The 9,210-nt window shown below is 42.2% G+C and overlaps 1 protein-coding gene across 1 annotated transcript; it reads left to right on the forward strand.

Moving 5' to 3' along the window:
- Window positions 1–2,037: 2,037 nt before the first annotated feature.
- On the forward strand, window positions 2,038–4,843 carry GSPT2 (G1 to S phase transition 2). The gene has a single exon (XM_082864974.1). It carries the CDS (start codon window positions 2,201–2,203, stop codon window positions 4,487–4,489), a length of 2,289 nt encoding a protein of 762 aa, XP_082721100.1. The 5' UTR covers window positions 2,038–2,200; the 3' UTR covers window positions 4,490–4,843.
- Window positions 4,844–9,210: the final 4,367 nt, after the last annotated feature.

Consider the following 9,210-nt stretch of genomic DNA (forward strand, 5'->3'; position numbering starts at 1 on the left):
GAGGGTGGGAGGGAGGGAGATGCAAGAGGGAAGACATATGGGGATATATGTATATTTATAACTGATTAACTTTGTTTTAAAGCAGAAACTAACACACCATTGTAAAACAATTATACTCCAATAAAGATGTTAAAAGAAAAAGCTAGGCAAAATTGAACTGTAGTGTTTGAGTATATATTTGTGGGATAAAACTGTACAGAAAATCATGAAGGTGATTACCATAAATGTCAGGATAGTGGTTACATTTAAGGATGGAAGGAGTGAGCTGTGTTTGGACAGGGTACAGAGAAGCCTTCTGGATTGGCTGGCAAAGTTCTATTGATTTGGGTGGTAGTTACCAGTGTGTTTTCCTTCTAAGTCAATAAGCTATAATTTTGTTTTATGCAATTTTCTGTACTTGTGCTATATTTTGCAAGAAAAAATTTTAAGGGAAAAATGATTGAATTAAGCAGTGGCCAGATATTGCCTTTGATAGGACTTCTCCCATATACTGATGAGCTCTCTCAAAGTTCTAGGCAGATCAACTGGAGACAATCAGCCCATCACACAGACCAAGAGCATTTTGTCCAAGGTTAGTCACTGTGTATATAGCCTGGTCAGTGTTTCTTTCTCTTGGGTGTATCTGCCTCTCTCTGAGCCCCAAGGATGATGGCTTGTGAAGACATCCAGTCACCATTTCTCATTTCTCCTTTAGGTTTCTAAAAGTGAATCATCCTCTGTTCTCTAACAGAGATATTATTAAGTAGCAATTACACTAATATTCTCATGATCAATACAAATGACCCAGGTAAAGGAAATGTCTCTGGTCTGTTTCGCTTCCTTTCTATTACTAACTTTATGTGAACACAATTGCCTAAACCTTGACAAGTTCTCCCAGAGACATTTTAGTAAGTCTATCTGAGGTTCACAGAATGCCCAAGAAAGGCTCCAGCACATTGTAGAGTGCTGTCCAAGGGTCTCTGCACATTCACCCTCTCATTTCTTCCTATTCTTTGTGATTAGGTGTGTACATTCTCTTTATGTGATAGCGAATAATTAAGCCATTACCTGAGGCAAAAAGAATGAAGGGGTTTCACATCTAATGGCTTGGGAACAGCACAGAGCTAGTAAAATAGTGGCAACCCCAGACTGAAACCACCAAGGATCCAAGTGTGTTAGACATACATTTTTTTCTACCCCTGAAATCTGCAGAACAAATTTCTTAAGTTATAAATCAGTTACTAATTTTTACCTTTTGGGTTGTTGTTGGATTTATTTAACATCCAACTCTGACTTCATCTTGTACTAGCAAACTGCATTTTCCCAGTATCTTTTTTCTATTTCAGTTTGATCTAAATTAATATAATTTACAAAGTAGCTCTTCTAGGCTTTGGCTCAAATGTTACAAACTCTTTCTAAGCGTGAGATTCTATTGCTTAGGGTCTTATGGACTTTGCCCATCTCAGAGGTCTTAATCAGCTTAATTAGGCTGATACTCACAAGCCTTGTAAGGTTCCAATATGACACTGATTCTTTCTTAGAGCAAACCCAGTATCAGCAGTAAGGTTCCAGGCCCCCAGAATTAGAGAGGAAAGCCTGTGGACCTATGGTGTACTCCAGGGTGGTGCTGGTGAGTGGGGCAGGTACACCAGAATACAGTTGGTTAGAAGAATACAAGTGATCTGAGTCCTGTGCCTGTCTGTGTGATCCACCACCGTATCACAGACCAGCCATTGTCCTGGCACCTGCACAAATGCTGTAGGTTGCGCAGCTTTACTGGGACAAGGGTCTCCTTGGGAATTCCTTCCATGTAGATACAGCCAAAGTGCTTAACATGAAAAAAGGTTATAACCCCATCTTTACACGGTAGAAGCCATCAGCCAAAGTTATAGGCTTATGGGGGGGCGGGGGGGGGGGGCGGGAGGGGCGGCACTAGAAAAGGGAAATCCAAAGGCCTCGGGTTTCAAATTAATACTGATCTAAAGTTGCATTTCCAAGGTTCGGCTTCATCTCCCTGTATTTCAAGAGCGCCTCCCTGATCACTAATTGCTTCCTTCCGTTGCTGGGTAAACCTTTAACCCCTATCCTACCTCCATTTGTTCAATAGGAATTTTCATTTTCACTTGAATCTTGAGTAGAATTGGAAATCAGGTGTGCCTGTCTAGGCTTAATCATTAAATCGTGGTCAAATCGCTCTCCCGGAGCGCGTGAACAAAAATGAATGGACATTTACGTAAAAAAAAAAAAAGAGAGAGAGAGAGACTTTCGGACTTCACCCAGGACTGAGGATGCAGGAGGCCGAGCGTACGGATGGCAGCGAGGGGTCAATCCCCGCCCGGCGCCGGGTCGGCGGTGGAGGAGTCGGAAGTGGTCGGGGTTTGGGGGAGGAGATCCGCTCATACACAACAGGAGAGGCTGCGCCGCCATATCTGCTGCCGCCGCCGCAGTTGCGAATGCAGCGTCGGGACCAGGCTGCCTCCGCGCCGCCGCTAAGGTTCGTGTCGCTCCCCCCCGAGCCCCCTGCTCTTGCCGCCTCACCCCCGGCGGCACTGCCCTCTCTTTCTGGCCCGTTGAGCCCGCTCCCTTCCCGCATCCATCAGGGCTGAGGACTATGGATCCGGGCAGCAGCAGCAGCAGCGACTCGGCTCCCGACTGCTGGGACCAGGTGGACATGGAAGCACCGGGTTTGGCCCTGAGCGGGGACGGAGCCGCCTCGGCGGCTGCTGCGGCGGCGGCCGAGGCCCAGCGTGAGCCCCTCATCTCGGCCTTCAGCCGACAGCTCAACGTCAACGCCAAACCCTTCGTGCCTAACGTCCACGCCGCGGAGTTCGTGCCGTCCTTCCTGCGGGGCCCGTGCCAGCCGCAGATCCCCCCGGCCGACGCCCCCGGCATCGATGAAACCTGCCCCGGCGCGGGCGACCCTCAAGGTAAAAGGCTGGGACGGGGGGCACCTGTGGAACATTCCAAAGAGGAACAGTTAGTGTGGCGTGAAGGTTCCAATTCAGCCGTTACCATGGAACTTTCGGAACCTGTTGTAGAAAATGGAGAGGTGGAGATGGTCTTAGAAGAATCATGGGAGCACAATAAAGAAGTAAGTGAAGCTGAGCCAGGGGGTAGTTCCTTGGGAGATTCGGGGCCCCCAGAAGAAAGTGGCCAGGAATTGATTGAGAAAGAGGAAATCAGAAAATCGAAATCTGTGGTCATACCCTCAGGTGCTCCTAAAAAAGAACACGTAAATGTGGTATTCATTGGGCATGTAGATGCCGGAAAGTCAACCATTGGAGGACAGATAATGTTTTTGACAGGAATGGTTGACAAAAGGACACTTGAGAAATATGAAAGAGAAGCTAAAGAAAAAAACAGAGAAACTTGGTATTTGTCATGGGCCTTAGATACAAATCAGGAAGAACGAGACAAGGGTAAAACAGTAGAAGTGGGTCGTGCCTATTTTGAAACAGAAAAGAAACATTTCACAATTTTAGATGCCCCTGGCCACAAGAGTTTTGTCCCAAATATGATTGGTGGTGCTTCTCAAGCTGATTTGGCTGTACTGGTAATCTCTGCCAGGAAAGGAGAGTTTGAGACTGGATTTGAAAAAGGTGGACAGACAAGAGAACATGCAATGTTGGCAAAAACAGCAGGGGTGAAATATTTAATAGTGCTTATTAATAAGATGGATGATCCCACAGTAAATTGGAGCAGCGAGAGATATGAAGAATGTAAAGAAAAGCTAGTGCCCTTTTTGAAGAAAGTCGGCTTCAGTCCCAAAAAGGACATTCACTTTATGCCCTGCTCAGGGCTTACTGGGGCAAATATTAAAGAGCAATCAGATTTCTGCCCTTGGTACACTGGATTACCATTCATTCCGTATTTGGATAATATGCCAAACTTCAACAGATCCATTGATGGACCAATTAGACTGCCAATTGTGGATAAGTACAAGGATATGGGCACTGTGGTCCTGGGAAAGCTGGAATCAGGATCCATTTTTAAAGGCCAGCAGCTTGTGATGATGCCAAACAAGCACAATGTGGAAGTTCTTGGAATACTTTCTGATGATGCTGAAACTGATTATGTAGCCCCAGGTGAAAACCTTAAAATCAGACTGAAGGGAATTGAAGAAGAAGAGATTCTTCCAGGATTCATACTCTGTGATCCTAATAATCTTTGCCATTCTGGACGCACATTTGATGTTCAGATAGTGATTATTGAGCACAAGTCCATCATCTGCCCAGGTTATAATGCGGTGCTGCACATTCATACTTGTATTGAGGAAGTTGAGATAACAGCCTTAATCTCCTTGGTAGATAAAAAATCAGGAGAAAAGAGTAAGACACGGCCCCGCTTCGTGAAACAAGATCAAGTGTGTATTGCCCGTTTAAGGACAGCAGGAACTATCTGCCTTGAGACATTCAAAGATTTTCCTCAAATGGGTCGTTTTACTTTAAGAGATGAGGGTAAGACCATTGCGATTGGAAAAGTTCTGAAACTGGTTCCAGAGAAGGACTAAGCAGTTTTCTTGTTGTCCCTACACAATACTGTGAGAATTGACTACAAAAGTTCACCACCTTCTCTTATTTACTGCCCATTGACTTTTCTCCATATTTTGCAAAGAAATATTTCACAGCAAAAATCCATGTTTTGTCAGCTTTCTCATGTTGAGATCTCAGTTGTGTCACTGCTGAATTTACCCATAACTTTCCTCCTCCTATGCCATTCTGCTTCCTTGAACAGAATCAGTAATAGCTTTGTAAGTGATGTGGATGTAATTGTCTATAACAATGAAAAATTAATATATTTTTTAATTTTTCATTTTCCCTTAGGATATTTAGACAACCCTTGTTCCACGCAGACCAATCAGAGTGTGTCAGTGTGTGTGTACATGTTAAAAAGACAACTAACATGTGAATAAAATATTCCATTTGAAACTCTTATTGATACTTGAAATGCTTTTGAATATTTTTTTAATTTGTCTGTAATACTTCTCAGTTAGGTTTTTTACTGTCTCAAGTAACTGAATACATTTTATTACCTGCGCTTTTAACAACTGTCCTGCACTCACTGTTTTAAATGAGGAATTTACAAACAATGCACAGGTTTGTGTTAAAGGAAAAATTTTAATTTTGAGAAAAATAATTTAGAGGTCTTCCCAATGAACTTTGTTTTCTGTGTTCAAGTCCAGTCAATAAAGGAGCTCTTCTGCTTCCCCACTTGTGATTTGAAAAAGAAAAGCTCAGGCCATCTATCAAGTCCCCAAATGTTGAACATGGCCATATTACACATATACCTGGGGATTCAGACTGTATGTTGACTAGACTGTTATCTGCACTCCCTCATCTTAACACACCCCTTTGTTTTATTCACCAAGAGACTTGTGGTGTGGGACACAACACAGTAAGGGGCATGACTTGAGAAGGTAAATGCTTGTAATAGTAAGTCATTCACTGACAAGTAAGGGTTATTGAGGGTCCTGAGCTTGGAGATGGGGAGACCATTCCACTCTTCTATTCTTCAGTGCTTGGGGTTAGTAGGAAAGGTGGGAGGTCATTTTTACAATCAGATCATGACCCACTCTTGGGGTCAGAGTTAACTGGACTCATCTCTGAAGAGTATATTGAGGAAAACACCAACCGTGGACCCTGAGGTGGCTACTTTTATTGCCAGGAGAGTGGCCTTATAACCTGCGTAACTATCAACAGCTGCAAGAACTTTCTGTCTTGGTAAGTAGGTAGTGGCCCAGTGTAAACACTGCCCAATGGTGGGAAGAGCCAATTCCTCACACTCATGGGGTGGTTGAACAAGGGTGGAGACTGCTGCCGGAACACTATGGGCTATACTCAGGACCTTTCTCCATGGTCCCTTTGTTTGTGTCGGCATGTACCTCCAGGGTATCTAACCTGTCAGAGATAGCCACAGGTCTTGTCAGGGCATCAATAGCATGGCTCTGTGAATCATCCAACCATAGATCTTCAGGGCACCCACAAGGGAAAAGAGGATTTTTATTTTGTCATATGTCAGCTAACCTAACCCACAGGGATGTGCCTCATGTTGTCTTGGACCCAGTCCTTTAATAATTAGAATATCAGTGGCAAGAGTTTCGTCTTATTTTACAGTTCCTTCTCTTGCCTCTGTGCTCTGAGCTTTGTACAAAATACAGGCCAATCCAGTGTTCGCTAAAAGTTTTGCCCTGGCAGCCACTTTTTAAAAGTTTATTTCTGATGCTGCATCAATCTCATTGTTTTGCAGTTTTAGTAATTTACCAATAGGATAATTGTGGATAGCATCCACTAATAGGCCAAAGCCACAAGGCAGGACAGAACTCTTTTTTTCTCCACCCAATTTGGGTAATTTCCCATCAAAAACTGGCTCCTAAATGTCTTTTCTCATTAGCCAGTTGTATAGAAATTTCTCCACCAGGAGCTCTGAACTCTATAAACAACTTTCAGAGACAGGACATAAATCTTTGGGAGTGGATTTTAGAAACCAATAATTTTCATTTCAGTGATCATCCAGGTGGTTGGAGACACCTGACCCTGGCTCTTTAAGAAAATATGCAGTATATAAACTCATGGTAATGTTTTTTTTCTAACTTCGTGAATACCTTCATTTGTAGTTCTTAATGTCTGGTAGTGTTCTCCAATACTGCAAATTGAGGCCATTTACAAACACAGTACATTTTCCACAGAGCATACAAAACAGTGTCCCTTCAGAGGTCCCCTGTTGCCTCTAATTCAGACCAATTTAACTTAACTGTGCCAAGAGCACCTCAAATTCCTGGTAAGCAAGATCAGTGTAGAAACTCCCCAAGTCTGGCTGCATCCTGTAAATACATCATGAATTTACTATGTCAGGATGACTCTTGGCAACTTTTCTCCCAAGGTTCTTCCTTTTATTCCTCATTAGAGGACAAATCTGTGGAGATTTAGGAAAAGGGCCCAACTTATATGGTACGTCAGCAAAGACCCATGAAGGAAAGAAAGTGGAAAGCTTGGGCTGGGCAGAAGCTAGCAGACCTCCACATTGAGCATCTTTCTCTGGTACCCAGGACAAATTGTCAGTGCTATTAATACCCACTATGGTTACCATTCCTGTCTTCAATAGACAAATCCTTTCTCAAAATAGACTCTCTTTTTACAGTGTCATGATTCTGATTTACTACAATGCAAGAACCTGCTCTTTTTAAAGTTTACTTATGCACATTTTGCAGTACAAATATTCAACCCACACACTTTAGTTAAAATGACTGGTTTAGTTTCAGGAAAATTATTAGTTAGTGTCATGGCCATACAAAAGAAACTATCCAGCAACCACAGAAATTCTGCCAAAACCTGAGCATTTGAACATGTTCACATTGATCCAGTGCCTGTTTTTATGTTCAATATGATTCTATATTTTCTGTTGCGGGTATTGACATATTTTCATTTCTCCTAGTTTTCAGTTAACAATATCCACTCATGGTTGGCCACTGGGTGGAAGGAAAATTTGACCCCAGATTTCTCACCAGAGACACGACTGTTTCCACTGAGGGGGGAAAGTGGGCTTGCCTTAGAATTTGGGAGAGGCTTTTTCAGACCACCCTGTGGGTGTTAGTTAATGTTCAACCAATCACCAAGATCAACAAGGGAAAGGGAGAGAAAAAAGAACCTACTGTATGAACATGTCACGTATGAGAAAATAAAACGAGAAAAAAAAGCTTTGTTTACATACAAGAGGGCAGTTTACAATTTGACACTATAGCCCGTAGAATATTCACTATTGGATTCCCTTACAGTTCTATCTTGCACTCAACAATGCAGATTGTTTTAGAGGAAATTTGTCTAAATTCTAGGGGGATTCTCTTTTCCTTCACTTATCCTTTAAAAAATTGTATAGTTTCTTTTATAAGTCAGTGGATGAAAGGTTCAGGCTCTAAGAATCAGACATCAATCAAAAGGGTTTTCGGCAAAGCCCCTTGTTTTCTACTCAGATTAATATTAAGCAATCAGAATTTACATGCACACATAATTTTCAGACAGTTCTCAGCCCTCTAATGAAGATATTTCTCTCTTTCATTGTTGAACTTCAAAAGTCCAAGCAGAGAATATTGAGACCTGCCCCCAGTTTTAGAATGAGAGGACAAAAAGAAAAAAAAAAAAGATTTGTCCAGTCAGGCTGCTGTATACATTCATGTCGCTGTATCTCTCATTTGATATGATATATATCCAATAAGTGTCCAATTATAGCTCTTCTTTCCTCACATTTGGGGCTCTGATTAAAAGGCTTCCTCTAATCTCTAACAGAGACTTAGATGAATTATCTCCTCCTGAGACTGCTTTTACTAGCTGTACCACAATCTATCAGTGACCTTTTGCCATACCAATAAATTTACAGAACACAATGTCACATGGCAAATGAGCAAGAAAGACCCCAACTGGCTTCTGCTGGTTTAGCTGACAGTTCCTGGATTAAAGGTTAGTGTTTGATTTCTACCTTTTATTTCTTTTTGCACCCTGCTTTAACTGATGCTCATATAACATATATTATTTAGCTTTCCAAACTGCTTTAGCTTCTTTTGCCAGTTTAGTAAGGTATAAATGAATAGGTGAAATAAAATGTATTAATACATTAAAAATTTTTTAACATCTTTATTGGAGTATAATTGCTTTACAGTGGTGTATTAGTTTCTGCTTTATAACAAAGTGAATCAGCTATACATATACATATATCCCCATAGATCTTCCCTCTTGCGTCTCCCTCCCACCCTCCCTATCCCACCCCTCTAGGTGGTCACAAAGCACTGAGCTGATCTCCCTGTGCTATGCAGCTGCTTCTCCCTAGCTATCTATTTTACATTTGGTAGTGTATATAAGTCCATGCCACTCTCTCACTTTGTCCCAGGTTACCCTTCCCCCTCCCCATGTCCTCAAGTCCATTCTCTACATCTGCATCTTTTTAAAAATATCTAAAGGCTTAACTCCTGAGTGATGCTAATGACAGAATGCTTCATCCCCATCTGTGTTCTTCAATGTGTGCCAAACCCAAAAGAACTCTGGTCTGAAAGGGTAAATGAGCTGCAAGCACACATTTTGCACGTTTAAGAAGGGAACACCAAGGTTTGAAAGGAAGGAGTTACATCTAAGGAGGCTTTAACCTTAAAGGATGGTGATTCTGGACAGATGTGTGGTGGCTTCACAAGATCCTGGTAGTGAGTAAAAAGTTGCAGTGACCAAATTTAACATAATTCAAGAACAT

Source organism: Leucopleurus acutus, assembly GCF_964270905.1.
Source record: "Leucopleurus acutus genome assembly, chromosome: X".
NCBI lineage: Eukaryota > Metazoa > Chordata > Mammalia > Artiodactyla > Delphinidae > Leucopleurus > Leucopleurus acutus.